The sequence below is a fragment of the Rhamphochromis sp. 'chilingali' genome (assembly GCF_963969265.1).
Source record: "Rhamphochromis sp. 'chilingali' genome assembly, chromosome: 6".
NCBI classification, from domain to species: domain Eukaryota; kingdom Metazoa; phylum Chordata; class Actinopteri; order Cichliformes; family Cichlidae; genus Rhamphochromis; species Rhamphochromis sp. 'chilingali'.
In genome coordinates, this window is record NC_137933.1 from 39,652,116 (window position 1) to 39,673,150 (window position 21,035).

General features: G+C 41.3%; 3 protein-coding genes across 7 annotated transcripts in view; 1 reads left to right on the plus strand and 2 right to left on the minus strand.

Moving 5' to 3' along the window:
• vps13c (vacuolar protein sorting 13 homolog C) overlaps positions 1–6,040 on the minus strand; it is a 52,875-nt gene extending 46,835 nt beyond the window's left edge. For 2 of the 5 annotated variants that reach the window (XM_080885676.1, XM_080885680.1), the window contains exons 1-8: positions 5,809–6,040; positions 4,404–4,447; positions 3,967–4,009; positions 3,367–3,462; positions 3,038–3,070; positions 1,938–2,039; positions 1,382–1,444; positions 832–906 (exon numbers count right to left, since the gene is read on the minus strand). In XM_080885676.1, the coding sequence (XP_080741802.1) occupies positions 832–906; positions 1,382–1,444; positions 1,938–2,039; positions 3,038–3,070; positions 3,367–3,462; positions 3,967–4,009; positions 4,404–4,447; positions 5,809–5,908 (556 nt within the window). In that variant the 5' untranslated portion in view covers positions 5,909–6,040. The remainder of the gene's footprint in view (positions 1–831; positions 907–1,381; positions 1,445–1,937; positions 2,040–3,037; positions 3,071–3,366; positions 3,463–3,966; positions 4,010–4,403; positions 4,448–5,808) is intronic. The other 3 variants (XM_080885677.1, XM_080885678.1, XM_080885679.1) reach the window with 3 other exon arrangements.
• A 6,658-nt stretch (positions 6,041–12,698) lies between these two features.
• agrp (agouti related neuropeptide) lies at positions 12,699–14,021 on the plus strand. The gene is made up of 3 exons (XM_080885154.1): positions 12,699–12,854; positions 13,173–13,270; positions 13,375–14,021. The coding sequence occupies exons 1-3, from the start codon at positions 12,716–12,718 to the stop codon at positions 13,564–13,566; spliced, it is 429 nt and encodes a 142-aa protein (XP_080741280.1). The 5' UTR covers positions 12,699–12,715; the 3' UTR covers positions 13,567–14,021.
• Positions 14,022–14,292: 271 nt separating this feature from the next.
• LOC308398819 (chymotrypsin A-like) lies at positions 14,293–16,266 on the minus strand (the record flags this gene model as incomplete). Its single annotated transcript, XM_080885643.1, has 7 exons — positions 14,293–14,502; positions 14,585–14,718; positions 14,948–15,128; positions 15,214–15,292; positions 15,476–15,555; positions 15,643–15,746; positions 16,215–16,266. The coding sequence occupies 7 exons, from the start codon at positions 16,264–16,266 to the stop codon at positions 14,341–14,343; spliced, it is 792 nt and encodes a 263-aa protein (XP_080741769.1). The 3' UTR covers positions 14,293–14,340.
• Positions 16,267–21,035: the final 4,769 nt, after the last annotated feature.

Sequence of the window (21,035 nt, forward strand, 5' to 3'; positions counted from 1 at the left end):
CATGGAGCCACTACAAAGATGAGGTTTTTCACTCACTATGTGGCTAGCATTACACATTTTCTCCTAGCAACCAGTGGTTTCCGGGTGGGTCTCTAGGCATGTGTGATTGGGGCCTTACAGGAAAAATGTCTAAACAAAAATAAATAATTTCACTGAACTACTATGAAGAACTGTTTGCAGTACTGAGTTCATTCAGCTTAAAAACAGGACTGTAGTGACTCAGACACACCTGTGAGGTAAGGTAGAGGAGACAGCAGTGCAGTTTAACAGAGCAGCTAGCAAAAGCTCAAAGATCAGAGAGAAAGAAGGAGCAAAGAAGTCACAGGAAGAGTCAAGTATTCACAAATTAGGAATTAGGTCCTCCACAGTGCGCTCTATTCATGTCCAGCTCATCACTTAACAACCTAACAGCCTAAAAAGGGATGCTGCACGGCAGTCTGCCTAACTCCTGTCAGAAGAGAGACTCCCAGTGTGTAAGAGAAGTGGCTTCAGAAACCTTATTTAAACGGGAAGGTAATTCTGTATTGGCACTGTATTATTTAAGATCTTATATGTATATTATTAACCTGACATGAACACTGGTGTCTCTCGTAAGCCCAATACGCTACATGAACCACTTTATAAAAATGCTCCCGGGTCCTTGAATGATAAAAGTCTGCTTCATTAATGGTATAAGTCAAAGGATAATCACTCTCTGTTACAACTTATGAGACCATCTTTCCAGAACAACAGAATCTCCCAGCTGAGTAACATCGTTCTGAATGGTTGATCCAAACAAAAGGACCACGCGCCTGTTTTAAAGCACAAACTCAGTGAAAATGTGAAACTCACCTTCTTTGTGGTCATGTCGTTTCAGCTTCTTCAAGGCTTTTTTGTGCTTTTTGTGTTTTTTACGTCCTTTTGGGACTTTGGCAGCGTTAAAGGAAGAGACGGCAGTTAGTGTGAGAAAAGCCCGAAAGCACACAGACTGCAGGAAGCAGCAGCAGAAGACTCACACATTCAACACTAAAACCAAACTGCTGAACATGTGCGAGCCCGAGAGCACAGATGGGGGGCAGAGATACAAACTAGCACCTCTTACATTTCTTGACATAATCAGAGTGAGCTCTGAGATAATGTGTGTTTATTAACTAAAGGCAAACGGCTAATTAATGGAGCAATATGGCCAAAAAAAACAAACAAAGAATGATTCAAATTCAAATCCCTGAACATCTGAAGCTTTTTTTTTTTTTAACTGGACTTTTATTGGACTGAAGAGCTGTGAAATGCAGCCTTACCTTCTGATGCCAGCATGCACCTACACACGTGTGTGACGCCGACCTGTGTGTCTGTGTGCGTTAACTTTTATGTTTCATTGTGTGTGCCGCACTGTGCGCTTTACCCTTGACTGGCTCCTTGTAAACCACGCTCTCCAGACTGAACAGCAGATCTCCGGTTTGAGATGCTGACAGCCAACGCAGCATGAACGGGACAAACAGGATGTTAATACATTCATCCATTCACCTGTGCAGGACATGATTCACACACTGCGGCGGTCTGGTTTGGACACTTCTGACCTGAAACCTCACAGTGAAGCTCTGACACTTAACACACACATCTGGGTAGAATCTGCACATACGGGATGAGAATTATTTGGTAGCTTAAGCTGTTTAGTTTGCAAACCTGCAAAAAAAAAATCTGAGTTCAGTGCTGCAAAATGTTTTTTTAAAAATACCCTGAAAAAATATCTAGGACTAAACTGAGACTCTGGTTTCTTCGCAGAAACACCAAGTGGAGGAACTAAAACTGTGCCTGTTTGTGTGGTGGGAAAAATGTGAACTGGAGGAAGCGAAAGTTAAAACCACAGGAAAATTTAGCAGAGCAAAGATGGCAAATGAAGCAGGAAACAGAAAAATCCACAGGTATCCACAGGTGTCACTGAGGTCAGACTGACTCACCCCTGCGTGCGGCCATCTGCAGCGCATCCTCGATGCGTTGCAGTTCCCTCTGCTTGGCCTCCTGCTGGTAACGCTCCTCCTTCGCTGCATCATACTTTAATGCTGAGAAAAACAACCAAAACAAAGCCAGAGTTAGTTTTAACCTCCACCAACGTCGACCTGGTGCCTGCTCTGAACTGTCTCCTCCTACTGGATAAAGAGCCAGTTTGTCCCTGCCGTCCCTCACGGGACCTCTCCGTGTAGTTGGAGCTCCCTGTGGAGTTTCACCACAAACAAACTAAAGTTCAGTTTACATTCAGCATGTCAGGAGTTACTGTGTATCTTACAACAAAGGTGTTGTCATCTTTATAAAGCATTTACTGGCATGCTGCTGTGTATCTCGCTTTGTTGCGCAAACATTGTCTTTGCATATCATCTCTGGTTCTGTTTTTCTTGCGCACAGAGATACAGACTGACAGCAAAACTGCTCCTTTGGGTTACTTGAAGTCAAAACAGGATCACATGAAAAAACTGTTACAATCAGTCTTTAAGTAAGAGCCGCTTATAGAAAAGAAACAAAACATATTACACTTGTAATATGTCTTCTTTCTCTCACCCCAACCAGTTGCAGCAGATGGCCCCGCCCCTCCCTGAGCCTGGTTAAAAGGGAGTTTTTCTTCCTACTGGACACAAACCTTTTCCAGATCCCCATATATCCCTTTGAAACATCCCAGGATTAGTTTTCAGAAATCCCTACATCAAGATTAAGGAAGAACCCCAGACGGGAAACCAGATACCTCTACACAAAACCACCGAGACGGTTAATCAGAGCTGCACGATAAGTTTACTGGAAATTGCTGTTTTTTGTTTTTACCTGAAAGGTTTTTCTACACACCTTAAATCCAAATTCAACACAAAGCTGTAGCAGTTTCACAGTAAAAGCTCTCCACTAATCTAACAGCATAGAGGCTTTTACTTTGAAGGAATTTAAAAACAGATTACAAGTTAAACCGCTGTTATCATACACTTATTTGTTTTTTGACATCGTGCAGCCCTGACAGGAAGCCCAGAGAACGGATCGGACCTAAACCCGAACCTCCACCTCTGAACTGGTAGCTTACCGTTATACGGACTCGTTTTCAGCTGAGATCCAGCTGGAACACACACATAAAAGCTGAGAAAACACTCCTTTATCAAAAGCAACACACTGTTAGTAAACTAGCCACGCCTCCATGATGCCATCTGTTAGAAAAGCCTGAAAAAAAACCCCCTCTCCTGTGTGTGTGTGTGTGTGTATGTATATAGGAGTTATCATAAGCTGTATACAACTGATTACCAGCTCAAAAGAAAATGTATCGTCCACCTTCTGAGTTCAACTTCCTGTTTCTTCTTCTACTTCATGTGACACTTGCCTGGAAAGATGCTTATCTGCAAATTCAGCATAACTTACTGGCTCCAGGGACAACCAGAAGGTAAAGACCCTCCAATGTGGCAACCACAGCATCATTGTAGAGGTTCTTCCAGGGGATTTTCAAAGTCAGCTTCCCTGAAACACAAACACAGATTCTTTCTGATTATCAAAAGGAAAATGTTCAACATCCCAACCCTTACAGAAGTCTTCTAGATGCTGGTGATTGGTCCAGCTTTTGGTGTGTTTGTGTTTATGCTGGCTATCTGCACTCGTGCACGTAGGGATATCACTTCCAGCTGATCATCATCAGATTAAACAGGAAGGAGCTGAGTAAGCTTAGATTTTTAATTGCTCTCTTAAACCTTCAGCAGCTTGCTAAACAGGTTTGGTAGCATTAACTAAGAATTTACCACCCTACCATTATGTTTACATATGATCACTTGAGGCTACTGCCAAAAAAAAAAAGAAGCATTGCTGTGTCAAAATGCTAACGTCGAGGTTTTGAGGGTGTGTGTGCGTGTGCGGGGGTAGATACATATTTGGTCTATGGGGATGGCTGACTTGTGATGTGAAGCAATAAAGCACACAAAGAGCTTCAAAAAAGATGGCATGAGGTGAATAACAACCATCAGAACTCACCGATCTGTCCGGCCTTCACTTTGAAGGGAACATCAAACTCACTCTGAAACACAAATGCACACACTATTAGCACCATGGCCTGTGGAAAGGGATGACGAGCCAGGTGTCCAGGCTTAAACTCTGCCATTTTGAGTATTCTCACTCAAAACACACTCCAAACTACTAAAGCATCTCAGAGCAAACAGGAAGTGAGAATTTTGCAGCCTACAGATTATGTGGTTAGCCTGTGTTTACAACACATATGATTTAACAAGCTAGCAATCTTCTGTAACCATGAGGAGGCCACAGTTATCACACCATCACAACACCATGTGACAACCAAGCAGAGTACAAAGGCCAAAAACAGACTCCTTTACATTAAAAGCTCAGGCCACTCTATAAAATCATCACACTAAACCACAGGCTGCACGTGTCAGTGTGTGAGGTTTGGGACTTACCAGAGCATTTTCTTTAACTCGCAGGTTCTCAAGGACAACATTTCCTGTAAGAAATCAGAAGAAGAATCAGAGTCAGCATATCTGATTGTGTGTTTACAAAAAGAATCATATGTTTCACACGTATCCCTTTAGATGCTTCATTTGGCAAAATTAAGGTAAAACTTTAAACTCATTCTGATACAAATACTCGGGTGTATCAGCCTGATTTTGCTACAGCAGTTTTATCGATAAACCTGCCCAGGATCCACCTGGATGTGAAATCCTTCAGGTGATTTTCCATAAGCAGCTAAGCCAGTATTTGATTAGTGGAGAGAAGCTTCCTTCTCATGTGTGCCAGCAGCATGTTTACAGATATGAGGAAACATTAGGAAGCAGGAATGTAGCCAGACAGGCGGCAGCACATTGCCCACATGTTACACTTCTGCCATGTTCACATATTACTGACATGTAATGTCCTGGAGTTTTTACTGAAACTGGTTTGAACATGTACACAAAGGCTAACTAACTTGAGGATGTTTGCTTGTTATATTGCACAAGTAACAGACATTAAAAGGTTAATGAGTCCCAGTTAACTTCCTCATGAAAGACTATTCAATTAAATTTCCAGCCGTGGCTTTGCTGTAACATCATTTTAATATGTTTAAGTGAAAGCATTTAATCAGTCTGTGTAGCAGTGACAAAAATAACCATGCTGATGATAATGGCTTAACCGCAGACGTGCTGCAGTGTGTGTGTGTGTCTGATAAGCTGCAGGTTAACTGAATTAACTGAATGCACCTTCTGTGTGTCACTTTAACTTCAGCGCCACTTCACGCTGACTGATCTGGTATCTGGATGAGGCCCAAACACCAGGACATGTGCAGCGGGCTGAGGGTCCGTCTGCTTGCAGTTACTGGACCCGAATGTGGGCTGCAAAGTTCAGTCCCCCTCCAGCGCCTGACCTCGTTGTAATATCCGGTAATTCAATAACAACGAGTCGCTGTGAAAGCTGGACGTGAAAACACTCACATGTCCGTGTTTATTCTCTCGCTGTGAGTCACTCTTTAGTTCGGCGAACATTTAACAAACTTAAAGCATCCCCAGTCAGCAAAAAATAATATTCAACCACAGCACTCAGTAGCTTCCGCTTCTACTTCGCTGTATATTAAGTGGAGGTGTAGCCCAAACACCAGACGAAGCTTTAACGAAAGTTAAAATTTCACCAGAACACATACTAAATTACAGCTTAAATTGATGCCGATATTATCAATAAACTCTATCGCTTTACAGTATGTGTTCAGACACTTTAATTATACTTGTCAAGTTGTGCAAAAAGACGCAAGCACTAAATTTAGAAATTTTCGAACGGAGTCTGGCTCGGATGCGTGTACAACAGAGACAGTTCCTAGCTAGCTGCAGAACCCACCTCCCCAGATCCCGATCTTGAGCTGAGACTTGTCGAGATTCTCCACGTAGTCTCCGATGAACCTATTGAGCAGGTCGCTGACCAGAGACTCGAAAACCATGACCGAAAGCTCCGGGATGGACCCAAATACAGGGTCACCGTCAGCTTTCCCCTGATTTCCGGCTCAGCTGATGACAGATATTCAAGTCTGACAGCTTCCGAGCTCGACTGCTCTGCCTGGTCGATTAGCTCCGTCTGTGTGAGAAACCAGTGCGTGTGTGAGAAGGAGAGCATCGATCAATCAGTCAGGTGAGAGTGAGTCAGAGCTGGAGGGGTGTGTGTGATTTCTCCTCGACCTGGTTTGTGAAAGAAAAGATTCTTTGTGTTTCAAGTCTCCGAGGACGCACTGTGTGTAATATCAGCACTCGGGTCCCCAATTACAGTGACTGTAGTAATGCAATGCTCATAAAAACTTTCTTGAACAAGAATAATATTTTTAAAGCAAGACACCCCAACAGTGTGTTAGCAGCACAGAGCCACTGCTGTCATTGTGCACAGCGCTGCACAGTTGATAAGATCGGTGGAGAGAATATAGTGATACGGATCACTGATTTTCTGACAGCGGTGAACCGAAAGTGTCCAAACCACAAACAATAAAATGAAACTTAAGTTCATCTGCAGAATAAACAGTTAACAGGTTCAGGCTCTGGGACTCAGACTGATGTTTAAAAGAAACTATAAATATCCACCTAATTATGTTACAATAAAAACAATAATATTTTTGATTTTTTTTTTAACTGAATGATTTGCAAATATCTATAGATTTATAGCCCCGAAATAACCAACGCTGTGCCTTGATGATAGAGGGAGATGGATACTGTGAGGTCAAAAGTGAATTGAACTAATCAGACAAAACAGAAAACAGCTCGGCCCTCCTGCCTGCGATGCTAAAGTTGATTTGAATGCTTGGTCTGGAAGCTTATTTCTAAAATGCTTTTGGTGCATAGACTGTATATAAAAGTTGGACGTGATCAAGTTAAAGTGAAATCTCGGGCTGAGCATTTTCACGGTTACCCTGTTGGGATTTTGAAATGGGACACCACATGCCCATAAAATATATGTAGCAACTTGTCCATTAGTGGCATAATGTGCTTCACCTTATTACTTTTTAAACACCATTATTCTAAAGTAAGCATCAGATTACGTTCAGTAAGTGAGCAAAAGTAGGAACTGAGACTATCATTTCATCAAAAAAGTGTTTAGTGAAGTCACAAATCAAGCGTGACTGGATCATATCTTCTTTGCAGTTTGACTTCTTTTTGAAGCCACTCCCTGCTGGCCATTGGAAAGAGTGCAGGCTGAAGCTGAAGCTGTGTCTATCCTTTATATACAGTCTATGATGTGGCTGGATTTAGGCTGCACCACAGCAAGCAATTTGCTCTCCACACATCAGTTTGTTGCTGACAGTTGGACACTAGCAGACATCCATGGCTCTGGTTGCCTAGGTAACCCTTTAGCGTATTTACCACCAGGTCATATATCTATCAAGGTATGCTGCATAGTCTTTTACTGGTAGTCTTTTCAATTGAAGCATTAAAATGTTATCTTTGGAACCGCGCACTTTGAGCTGTCTGCAGTTTTTTCAGCCTTAGTCGCTTAAACTTGCCAGATGTGGTTTATTTTCTACATCTGTTCACAGTTGTGAAGCACTTTATTAACACACGCAAAGCCTTTTTATTCACACAGGCTAAAGTCAGCAGGTGTTGATTTGTCCTGCTCTGTGTTTTCCCCGCATTGTAAACCTGCACATCTCCATTTTCTGTGTTAAGCACATTGAGTGTATATGTAATGAAATGTGCTATAAAAATAAAATCGTCATCATTTGTCAGTGTAATGTTTGTCTGCACCTTAACATGAAACACCTGCTAGATGATACGTGACACACTGGTGGAAAATAGAACCTACGGCAAAAGGAGAACTCTGCAAATACACGGAGGTCCATAAGTTTTTGGACAATTACATAGTTCTTGTCATTTGTCTTGTGAATTTTCTTTTTTTGATATAGTTAGGGTTGGATCCGGCGACCCTGAGACCTTACTTAGTTTTACTGTGTGGAATTAAAGAAATTATTTTACAGCTACAATATATCCTGCAGCATTAATATTGCATTAACAATATAATCTACAGCATTGACATTGCATTAAGATGGTTATTAAACCTGCTGGCTTTACATTAACCTTTTATTACAGGGGCAGCCATAATAATTGTATACGCACATTTTGTGGTTATTAAAGAGTTAAAGCTCAGTCAATTAAGGAAAGGTCATAAACCTCGTTCGGCGCGATGTCCGGGCGATCTATTGTGTAAGTGACTTGGAGCTATAGAAGGTTAAAACTGCATACACGCTTACAAAACATATAGTACATATAATCTAGAAACAGGCCTGAGCAAAGGCCTGAAACTATTCAGCAACCTGTGGCGTTTGAGTCAAAGGAGCTTGCAAAGAAAAGCGTCTGGACTTCTTTAAGTTGCTTGAAGACGTTTCACCTCTCATCCGAGAAGATTCTTCAGTTCGCTTAGTAACAGGTGACAGAAGATGTGTCAAAAAGACGACAAGTCCCTGGGGACCTTCAGGGCCTGGATTCATCGCCATATTTGGACGAAGATGCTAGGGAGGGGAACTTCGGTGTCTGCATTTATCTCTTAAAATTGATCGTTGTCTGTAAAAAATGCAAATAATGTTCTTAAGATGCAAAAACGCGAGAAGGGGTGTCAAACCCTGACATTATAAAAGCAATTGCTTGTGTATTTTTGGGTGGAGATCTATGCTGATTGTATGCAATATCCATCTCCCTGTGTTCAATAAAATCATTGTTTGACCAGACTCTTCAGGACCAGTGTTGTTTTCCTCCTCAATATCTTCGAGTTCGGGACAACTGCAATAGGTGTAGACTGCTACTGAGTGTTTCTTCTTCACTCTATATGGGTTTATACACCTCTCTGCATTTAATCATTGGTTATTATTAATCTCCGGCTCTTTTCCACAGTGTGTTTTTGTCCCGTCTCCTTCCCCTCACCCCCAGCCTCCCTGAGTCTGGTTTTGCCAGAGGTTTCTTCCCGTTAAAAGGGAGTTTTTTCCCCACTGTCGCCAAAGTGCTTGCTGATAACAGGTCATCTGATTGTTGGCGTTTTCTCTGTATTATTGAGGCAACTTTGTTGTGATTTGGCACTATGTAAATAAAATTTAACTTGGCCTCTATTTTGCCACAGCAAATTTTAAATAAACCAAGACATGATTGAAGTTCAGTTTTAATTCAAGAATCTATTTCATGAAATGTTTAGTAATTTGTTACACCCTAGCCCAGGGAACCGGCGTGCGACATAAGGAAAATAAAAATAAGGAAAAATGCCCCCACACTCCCTGCTCTCAAGGAGGACGAACCAACAAAAAACAGCTACCACGGATTTCACAACAGCCAGTCAGTTTATTGAGTCCCAAAAGGTAGCAGGCATCAGGGTGAGCATAGCCAAAACAACAAACAGAAACTCTAGAAATGAAATGCAGCTGGCTTACCTTCACAGAAAACCCCAAACGAAAATCACAGGTGTCTTACCTGCCTCCCTAACCAAAAACAGGAGAAAAGATTGCCAAAGAAAAATGGCTTCTCACCCCTACAGCTACCGAGTTAAAACAGTATCGACAACTATTTACATCTATATACAACAAACTATTTACAACACAGGAGGAGATCACAAACATGACAAACTGAAACACAGGGCTTAAATACATAGAGGGAGCAATCAGGGAATGGACAACAGGAGGGAAACACAGCTGGGGCAAATCAGAACTGACGAGACAAGGAAGCGTAACCTGAACACACTGAGATAAGACAGACCTTCAAAGTAAAACAGGAAACACATAACAGTCACGCCTAAAACAAAACACTGACAACATCGAATCGTAACAAATTACAGTCACTTTTATACATGGATACATGTCATTGACCTGTATATATTCAAGATTCAAGAAGTTTATTGTCACATACACCGTAAAACACAAATGTTAAGCTGCAATGAAATTCTTACTTTGCGAGTTCCCTTTAACACAACTAAATAAACAACTAACTAAAAAAAACATAAAAAAAACTCTAAGCATAAAAAATAATAGAATAAAGCGAGTGCTATGGACACTCGCTTTATTACTTGCACCTATTTAGAAGTGCAAGTAGTTATGCAACACTGTCACAGTGTTAACATAATCAGATTATGCAAATATTAAAATTGTTTAAATTGTATGTAGTTGTATTATGATCACATGAAAGAAACAGAACCCACACATGACTGTGGTAAGAGTTCAGGCTGAAACAGGAAGTATGTGAAGACAAACATGTTTATTAAGTCCATTTCCTGCTGATGGGCTGTAATCAGTTGATTCTGAGCGCAGATGCTATGTGCAACTGCAGCTGTGTCCGATCTCATTTGTACTGAGTGCGGCGATGATGTCAACAGTGTGTCACTATTCAGAGAATTGGCAGCATGTTGGCAGACAGAGGATGAGGAGGAGGAAGTCTAACCAAAGCAGCAGATTGACAATAATAGAAGAAACATGAAGGAAGCAGCTGATCTAATGTTCTCCATTAAAGCACCCTGAGAGGATTATTACTGAGTGTACCGAGCTCTAATGAGCACTCAGATCATAACTGACAGCACAGAGGCAAACACGACTACTTTTACTGATTAAGGAACAAAATAAAGGCACATTGAATAAATTTACAATTTACTTTTTTTATCCACATAGTTAATTTTTTTTATTTTTATTTGAACTCACGCAGGCTTATCGAATCAATCGGTCCTGTTTCCTAGATCAGTTCATTTACCACTCTGGGCTGGTAAGAAAAAAGAAGACCAAATTCAGTTAAACCACTATGTGAAAACATTTCAGGCTGGACAAGAACCTAGCCTGCCTTTATATCCTCCTCTGTCATCTATTCTGCAAACAAAGGTACCAAATATCTCAAAAATAACGACAAAAAAGAACCAAAAAAATCACACCAGGGAAGAGTTTGAGCAGGGAGATCCGTACTGGGTCATCTGCCCAACGCTGAGGACCTTAGGTCTTCTCAGAGTCGAGGTGGAGCACAAATCTACTCCAACTGGGAGAAGAAGGTTTCCTGAACACACGCTTCTAAAACTGGTTCTGCAGACCTGAAGTGTCACATCTGCTGCTGCTTCTGCAGGATTACTGTGTTTCAGTAACACAGTGATTCTGTGTTCATGTGTTGCTCTCTCTGACCTCGCTCTTCCTTTTCCTTGCTGCAGATATCTCTGGCTCCAGGGCTTATCTGTCGTATCTGCGGTTACTAGCCTCTGCTTTTTTGTTTGTTTTGCCTTTCTGTTGTCTCCTTGTCTTTTTCACATTCCCCACAACTGGTTTTATTAAAGATTTCTTCTTATTAAAAGGGAGTTTTTACCTTTACCCAGGCAGTATCTGGGTTTCCCTCTGTAAAACAGCCCGCTGCCAGTCTTTCTATCTTACAAGACTAAGTACCCTGAGGTGATATTTGCTCTGATTTTGTACTAGAAAATAAAGAAAAAGATAAAATAAATAGTTTCCACATAGAAGAATATTGTGTTTTCTATTAGACACTCAACTGTCTGTCCAGTTTTTAATATATTCCTCATTTGTTTTTGTCGTATATAGATGAAAATGGACAGAAGTGACCTTAACGACATAATCACCATACTAATAGATGCCCCAACCCCCTGCTATACAGTCTCACGTATAGTTTAAATTAGCCTTAGAGCTTCCATCATGCTCCATTTGATGTATCTCTGCAAGGTCGCGGGATGATGCACATGCACAGTGGGTGCCATTCCATACCAAACCTGTGGGTCATGTGACCTTCTTCCTGTCCAGGGGTCTTTAAATTGCCCCTCGTCATCTCAGAGAGTCACAGTGAAGAGTCACAGCAACAGGTGAGTCACATCTCCGTCTGGTTCTCTTCTGATTCAGTTTATGTAGGAAGTAAATAAGATTTTATTTATGATTAAAACTGAAGTTTTATTTAAGCCTTCTGGTGTATTAGTGACAATAACAGGAATATTATGCTGTAAAAGAGATTTTTCCAGGGATACAATTTTGTTGTAGAAATAAACATCCACAGTTATCTTTTTATTATTACAGTTGTGTTTTTGATAATTTAAAAAATAAGTTTAATAAAAAGTCAAATTCAGCAGTGTAAAATTATTTTAATAAAACAAAGTGGAACTATGCAGCCTAGTACTAAATGTCCTTTGCACCACTAATGAAACCCAGCAGGAATGATTTTGTTTTTAACTGCTGACGAGCTTCACTGTGGATGTAAATGACAACGTGCTTAATGAGAATCTCTCCTTGCTTTATGCATGACTTGTTTTCATCATACAGGAAAGTGATTAAAACCAGTGCTGTGGGTTATTGCTAAGGAAGAAAGGGAGATGTAATTTAATATTTTACGGAACAATATTTAATTTGTTTTCCTCCAAGGTTTGCAATCTGCTCAGTGTGGAAATTTCAACAGATTTGGTTATGCATAAGAATAATACTCTGCTGGTTCTAATCTGAAAAAAGAAACACTTGGTGCTGAAATTTATAACTAACATACTCAAACTTATGTGCTGAAAATAAAGAGAAATTCACAAACCAGCAGGTTAGTTTATTTCACGTGGGATCAGATCATATCTGTTATCAAACTTACTCCAACAAGCTCCAAATCCAAAACTTGTTTGGTAGAAAATTTCACACATGTTAGTTGTCTTTGTATCAACTAATGAAGGTTTTTGAATGTCTGTGTCTGTTTTCCTCCTTCAGAGACTCTTGTTGGAGAAACTGAGGATTGTGGGAGTTGTGGTGCAGGTTTTTCTTCTTCTTTTGTCTGCCAGCAGCAGGATGTTTGGCACTGTGCTGCTCTGCTGTTGGTCCTTCGGTCTGCTGCCGCTCGCCTCCTCGCTGGTTCATGGAAACTTACCGCTCGATGAAGGTCCTGTCGCTGGACGTCGCACTGAAACCTCCTTCCTATCTGAAATCGGTCAGTAACATCTCTTCATTCAGAGAGCTCCAACCACTGTCTCTCCAACACACCACGGTTGGCAGGATTAATCCATTTAACAGTGGAAGCATGAATATTTATAGATAGAAAAAGTAGACCTCTGAACATATAGTTTTCTGTTTTGTCACTATTTTTTTTGTTTTACATCACATCTAGTAAGCCCAATCTTTTACATTTGACTGCAGTTATTTTGAAGTATTTTGAAATTGATTTTTCACATTCAGCAGATTAAACACAATGGATTACGGTAAGCAAAAAAAATGCAAAATACATTCTGCTGTGTTTTCTGATTTGCAGAAAGAAGTCAAGTACCTGACCGCATGCACGAGCCTGCCCTCCTCCCTGTGGACTCTGTAGAAGATCATTTTTTGATGGATACAGGCTCCTATGATGAGGTGCAGCATTTAAACCAGCAGTTTACTCTTTACCTCGTGACTCCCTGTTAACAGGTTTACCTTAACAAAGTGAATTCATCTGCTTGCTGCGTTTATGTTTGCAGGACACGTCTGCAGCCTTACAGCTGCAGGGTCGGGCCATGCGTTCACCTCGTCGCTGCATCCCTCACCAGCAGTCCTGTTTGGGCTACCCGCTTCCCTGTTGTGATCCCTGTGACACCTGCTACTGCCGCTTCTTCAACGCCATCTGCTACTGCCGCCGAGTTGGCCACGTGTGCCCCCCAAGACGCACCTGATAACAAGCTGCTGTGATGAGGAGCGAAGGCAGAGACTCATACAGCAAATATGATCTGTGATCTTTTTGTTTTGTGTCGCATTAAATGTGCTGTAATAAATAACTGATGAGGACAGTGTGTGTAATCATATCAGTGTAACCTGAAGATGTGAAAACACATCTCTATATATCTATCTATATATGTATATATATAGATATATATATTATATATGTGTGTGTGTGTAGATGCATATGAATTACTGAATGAAGAAAGACAAAGAAATCTATGTGTGGATTGTGCTTTAATCTTGTAAGGAAGTCAAAAAGTGATGCCCACAATCATAACTCTTAACTATATCTCATTCATATTAACGTGTGTTTCTTTATCAATTAAGGAGCATAAAATATTTGGTTTTTTACCATAAAAAATAGTTTTTATTCACTGCTTCTAGTATTTATGTATAGCTAGGCCAACCTGATCCTGGTGCTGCTAAACACCAGGCAAGTCCAACGTAATAAAACTCTTCTGGAGTTCACCACACTTCATTCACCGAATGCTCGATGTCTTAAAATGAATTTCTACAGAAGAGTTTATGTTGGGTCATTTGTCCATTTTTGTCAATGAATACATTAATAATGTTTCTTTAATAGTTGTGATAATTTGTCTGGTCACATAATAAAAACATGAAGATGAATATTAAGGAGAAAAAGACACGTTCTCGAGCAGGTCATTTTCATTGTTTCTGTGTTTTATTGAGGACTAGCTTGGTGCTGAAACCTCTCATATGTGACATGCTCAGTTGGCAGCGATGGTCTGGTCGATCCAGGCACGCAGCTTGGTGACACGGGCATAGACTCCAGGAGTGGAGGTAGAGCAAGTTGAGCTTCCCCAGGACACAATACCAACCAGAGTCCAGGCTCCAGATTTCTCACAGACCAGAGGACCACCAGAGTCACCCTGAGAAATAACACATGGATTTTTAACACAATATAAGAAGCTCAGGATCAGTGCTTCTGTAATTGATGGAGGTCCCACTCACCATGCAGGAGGAGGCTCCGGAGGCTCCAGCGCAGATCATCAGATCAGTGACTTGGCTGCCCCAGTAAGACTGGCAGTTAGTGTTGGTCAGCAGGGGCAGGGCAGCCTGCTGCAGACGGGGTGGTGTGTTGGCAGCTGCAACACACACACAAACACATCAGACATTAGAGACTTTTTTATCATGCTCTATCATTCCTCGTGTTTTAGCACAACTGTTAAAGCTCCACCTGGTGGTCTCATTACAGTCCAAACCCACTTACGGTATATGTGATTGTTTGGAATGAATCCCTATCTAATAATTGTTTAACCGATCAGTGTCTACGAGGACATAATAACAAAGAATAACAGGTGGGTGAGCTCTTACCGTTGTAGCGGGTCAGACCCCAGCCAGTGGTCACACACTTCAAGCCTCCGGGGAAGTTGTCGGAAGTCTCGGCCACACAAACTGGGGAAACACGTGTGCCCAGTTGGGCAGGGGTGGCCAGCTTGATGAGTGTGATGTCGTTGTTGATGGTGTAACTGTTGTAGTTGGGGTGCCTGAACACCTGTTGGGAAGTGACATCGTTATGAGCGGCCAACAAACCCTGACATGTAGCTATGCGATGAAAGCTGATGCAGTGTTTCACCCACCTTGCCGGGAGCCAGGGTCTGGATGTTCTCGGCACTGGAGGAACGGTCGTGCTCTCCGAGGATCACACGGTCGGAGGTCCTGCACAGAAAAGAACAGAAGCATGTGGGCATTTCTGAGATCACCACATTACCTGAAAACTGTTTTTACTTAGTTTTATTCTACCCCAGATACACAGCAATGCCCTCTAAACAAGGATTCTCCTCATCAAACATGACTCTACGTCTTAATTGGAGTTTTCAGTCAAAACCAGCTTAAAGTTACCTGATGGTGCAGTGAGCAGCTGTCACCACCCAGTTCTCATTGATGAGAGAACCACCACAGAAATGGAAGCCGGTGTAGTCCTGTTACAGCAAAATGAACATCAACGGTTAGACATTTCCATCTGATTGTGTGGTGAGCTGTGACAGCGTCTTTGTTTCTTCATTTACCTGGAGGGACACCTGCCAGGGCCAGGAGTGAGGCACTGCCTCCTCACCGTTCACAATGCGGGCGTAACCGGTGATGACAGGACGGATGGCGGGAACTCCGCACCCTGGTGACATCAGAACATCAGGATTATGCCATTAATGAAAATAAAATTAATGTAACTGTAACATTGGCACTAACTGTAAAATTAAACAAATGTTTCTCTCTAATGCTGATCTGCTTAAAACATAATGACACATATACGCCACACAGATCTCTCAGCTGGACCAGATTGTTTAATCCACAATCTGAGAGCTACTTTTCCACAGTTAAAGTTTTATTGTATTTTCATATCATGTTGCATTATGTGATTAAACTGATATAACGCTTTGATTTCCCCATTCTTGAACATTTTTTTTATACCGTCTTCTACTTTTTCTTTCTTCGCATGTAATTCTTAACGTAAGTCAATAAACGAGTCATTAAAATGGAAAAAAAGGAGAATAAATTACAATATATCCGTCACTGCTTCGAAAAAAGACAATTTACAACATGCTTCACCCAATGAGCTATAACCTTAAAGAGTTTGTCTCACCGTAGGCGGTGCCAATGAAGGCGAGGCAGGAGAGGATCCACAGGAAGGCCATGGCTAGATCATGTCAGGGCAACCTATTGGAGGAGCTTTTATACAGCAGCAGTGTGATGTGATTGGATGGAACCAGGGTGGTTACATCTTATCTGGACAGTGGGAGTTTTAACAGGTGATGCTGACAAAGAGCTAAGTTTGATTTTCCAATGTGAGGGACCATGACATTTACACGTGCAGCTGATTCACTGTAAAGGAGTGAAAGAACTCCTTGACTGAGGCTAAAAATAAAGATTTACATCACCATTGACTAATCTTTTATTTTATATATATATATATATATATATATATGCTGTAACTGACAGTGTGCTTAATGAAAACATCTACTGTGTGTTATTGCTAAGAAAGAAAGGGAGATGTATTTAAATATTTTACTGAACAATATTTAATTTGTTTTTTTCTCCAAGGTTTAGACTTTGAAATAATCCTTCTTTATTTAGAGTGGAAATTTCAACAGATGTTATCCACTTCAGTTATACATAAGAATAATAATTTGTTGGTTCTTATCTGAGGGAGAAAAAAAACACCTGGTGCTGAAATTTATAACTAACATACTCAAACTTATGTGCTGAAAATAAAGAGAAATTCACAAACCAGCAGGTTAGTTTATTTCACGTGGGATCAGATCATATCTGTTATCAAACTTATTCCAACAAGCTCCAAATCCAAATCTTGTTTGGTAGAAAATTTCACACATGTTAGTTGTCTTTGTATCAACTAATGAAGGTTTTTGAATGCAGAGAATGAATAAAAAATGTGACTTGGAAGTTTTGGCGTTCCCCCTCTTTCAGGTAAACTGAAGGCTGTGTCTGTTTCCTCCTTTCAGACACTCTTGTTGGAGAAACTGAGGATTGTGGGAGTTGTGGTGCAGGTTTTTCTTCTTCTTTTGTCTGCCAGCAGCAGGATGTTTGGCACTGTGCTGCTCTGCTGTTGGTCCTTCGGTCTGCTGCCGCTCGCCTCCTCGCTGGTTCATGGAAACTTACCGCTTGACAAAGGTCCTGTCAATGTTTTGAAAAAACAATGTTGGACTCTTTAGTTTTCTCTTGTTCCATCCCCAATCAGACCTGGAGCGACATGTTTAGCTGCATGTTCTCCTTAAATTGCTGGCTTAGTGGTGTCCATAAAACGATGTGGGCTTTATAGATAATTGCAAAACTTTCTGGAGAAAACCTGGTCTTGTTAGGAAAGACAGCATCCATCACACTTTGGATGGAGCAGCTCTCATTTATAAAAATCTGGCCAAAGTTATTAAATCCCCCAAAATGTGACTATTCAGAGTTGGGACCAGGAAGCAGAGTTACAGTCTTACATGTTCTCTGCAGCCTCTCTCCTCCTGTTATCCCCCTAAAATCCCATCCCCTTAGAAACTGTGTCAGCTCCCAAACACCAAAAAGCAAACTCGAAATTTGCAAGATAAACATGAAAAATTACAAAGAAAGACTAATACAGTATCCACATCTGCACCACAGAGTAAAACAGTGAGATGTGGAATATAAAACATTAGGTCTCTCTCTTCCAAGTCTCTGGTAGTACATGACTTTTTCAGTTTTTCAGTTCAATTCAATTTTATTTATACAGCACTAAATCACAACAACGGTTGCCTCAAATTGCTTTATATTGTAAAGCAGACCCTACAATAATATACAGAGAAAAACCCAACAATCATATGACCCCCTATGAGCAAGCACTTTGGTGACAGTGGGAAGGAAAAACTCCCTTTTAACAGGAAGAAACCTCAAGGAGAACCAGGCTCAGGGAGGGGCGGGGCCATCTGCTGTGATTGGCTGGGGTGAGAGAAGGAAGACAGGATAAAGACATGCTGTGGAAGAGAGACAGAGGTTAATAACAGATATGATTCAATGCAGAGAGGTCTGTTAACACATAGTGAGTGAGAAAGGTGACTGGAAAGGAAAAACTCAATGTATCATGGGAATCCCCGGCAGCCTACGTCTATTGCAGCCTGAAGGGGCCTGAAAACTGAAGGCTCTCCCTCCCATTCTACTTTTAAATACTCTAGGAACAACAAGTAGGCCTGCAGTGTGAGAGCGAAGTGCTCTAATAGGGTGATATGGTACTACAAGGTCATTACGATAAGATGGGGCCTGATTATTTAAGACCTTGTATGTGAGGAGCAGGATTTTGAATTCTGGATTTAACAGGAAGCCAAAACAGGAGAAATCTGCTCTCTCTTTCTAGTCCCTGTCAGGACTCTTGCTGCAGCATTTTGGATTAGCTGAAGGCTTTTCATTGAGCTTTTAGGACTTCCTGATAATAATGAATTACAGTCGTCCAGCCTGGAAGTAATAAATGCATGAACTAGTTTTTCAGCATCACTCTGAGACAGGATATTTCTAACTTTAGAGATGTTGCACAAATGGAAGAAAGCAGTCTTCTTTTTTTTAATTGTTTATTTTATTTTCATTTACTGAACACGGGACAGACTTGACTGGGGAAAAGAAAAGGGAGAAAGAAAGAGGGAAAGAAAAAGAGCAGGGAAGAGGAATGGTGATAAAGGGCAAAAACCAACAAAACAAACAGACAAAAAATACAGATATCAATCACCTGGATCACCTGTTGAGAAAGAAAAAAGAGAAAACAAGCAAAGAAAAAGAGAGCAATACAATAAACAACATCATGATGATATATGGGAATATAACAGTAAATACTAAATATTAGACATTATTGTGCAGCACATAAGATCGACAGTGCACAGTGTGCTTTGAGGTAGGAGCCAAAAAGGGTGTAGTTTGTGTGTGAGCACCCGTGTGTACACCTGTGAGCATGAGCGTGCTTGTATTTAAAAGGTTCCTTCATGTAATGATCTGCTAGAGGGTGTGGGGGGCCACAGCCCCGTCCTCCAGGGCATGAAGCAGGTATGGAGGAGATCCAGGCTCCAGATATCCAGAGGCCCAAAGAGCAAAGGAGACCAAGGAAGACAAGCAGCCACCGGGAGTGAGCTGGTGCGTACCTGGACGCCCATCCCCGGACACAAAGAACCACCAATGCACTGATGTCTGAGGGCGTCTGCCACTGGCAGGGGGAGTGGTGGGGGGAGATAGGCCTCCATGGAGGGCCTGAGATGTCCCCAGAGAGGTGGCGTCTGATACCCAACCTGACATATAGACACAAACAAACAGGCACACACAGATACAAACATCCATTCCCACCTTCCTGCTCTCATATGCAAGTCTTACATACTTGTTTAATATGTGCGTTGAAGGACATGTCCTGGTCAAAAATGACTCCAAGGTTCCTCACAGCGTTACTGGAGGCCAAGGTAATGCCATCCAGAGTAAGAATCTGGTTAGATACCATATTTCTAAGCTTTTCAGGGCCGAGTACAATAACCTCAGTTTGATCTGAATTAAGAAGCAGAAAGTTAGCGGCCATCCAGGTCTTTATGTCTTTAAGACATTCCTGCAGTTTAACTAATTGGTGTGTGTTATCTGGCTTCATGGACAGATAGAGCTGGGTGTCATCTGCATAGCAGTGTAAATGTATGCTATGTCTTCTAATGATGCTGCCTAAGGGAAGCATGTATAATGTAAACAGAATTGGTCCTAGCACTGAACCCTGTGGAACTCCATAATTAACCTCAGTGTGTGAAGAGGACTCTCCATTTACATGAACAAATTGGAGTCTATTAGATAGATATGATACAAACCACTGCAGTGCAGTACCTGTAATACCTACAGCATGTTCTAATCGCTCTAATAGGATATTATGGTCGACAGTATCGAACGCTGCACTGAGGTCTAGCAGGACAAGCACAGAGATGAGTCCACTGTCAGAGGCCATAAGAAGATCATTTGTAACCTTCACTAAAGCTGTTTCTGTGCTGTGCTGAGCTCTGAAACCTGACTGAAACTCTTCAAATAAGCCTCTGCAGATGATCTGTTAGCTGTTTGACAACTACTCTTTCAAGGATGTTTGATATGAAAGGAAGGTTGGAGATTGGCCTATAATTAGCTAAGACTGCTGGGTCTAGAGATGCTTTTTGAGTAAAGGTTTAACTACAGCCAGCTTGAAGGCCTGTGGTACATAGCCGATCATTAGAGATAGGTTGATCATATTTAAGATCGAAGAATTAATTAATGGCAGGACTTCTTTGAGCAGTTTTGTAGGAATGGGGTCTAAAAGACACGTTGATGGTTTGGAGGAAGTAATTATTGAAGTTAACTCAGAAAGATCAATTGGAGAAAAAGAGTCTAACTTAACATCAATGGTACTAAGAGTAGCTGTAGATAATATTACATCTGTGGGATGATTACTGGTAATTTTTTCTCTAATGATAAAAATTATATTTGTGAAGAAGTTCATGAAGTCATTACTAGTTAACGTTAAAGGGATGGTTGGCTCAAAAGAGCTCTGACTTTTTGTCAGCCTGGCTACAGAGCTGAAGAGAAACCTGGGGTTGTTCTTATTTTCTTCAATCAGTGATGAGCCACTTAATAATTGATCAACAAATCGATGAACTCTGCCTTACAGAAACCTGGTTACAGCAGGATGATTATGTTAGTTTAAATGAATAAACCCCCCACGAGTCATACTAACTGTCATAAACCTCAAAGCACAGAGGTGGCAGCAATATTCCTGACCAGCTTATTAATCAACCAAAGACCAAGACAGACATTCAATTCATTTGAAAGTCTGATGCTCAGCCCTGTCCACCCCAGCTGGAAAACTCAGAAACCAGTCTGTGATTATCTATCGTCCACCTCGGCCTTACTCAGAGTTTCTGTCTGACTTCTCAGACTTTTCATCTGATTT

Excerpts from the sequence above, each read along its gene's own strand:
- agrp (XM_080885154.1), top strand. The coding sequence starts at position 12,716 with ATGTTTGGCACTGTGCTGCTCTGCTGTTGGTCCTTCGGTCTGCTGCCG. Across the intron at positions 12,855-13,172 it reads CTCCTTCCTATCTGAAATCG|AAAGAAGTCAAGTACCTGAC; the intron begins GTCAGTAACATC and ends TCTGATTTGCAG. Across the intron at positions 13,271-13,374 it reads ATACAGGCTCCTATGATGAG|GACACGTCTGCAGCCTTACA; the intron begins GTGCAGCATTTA and ends TTATGTTTGCAG.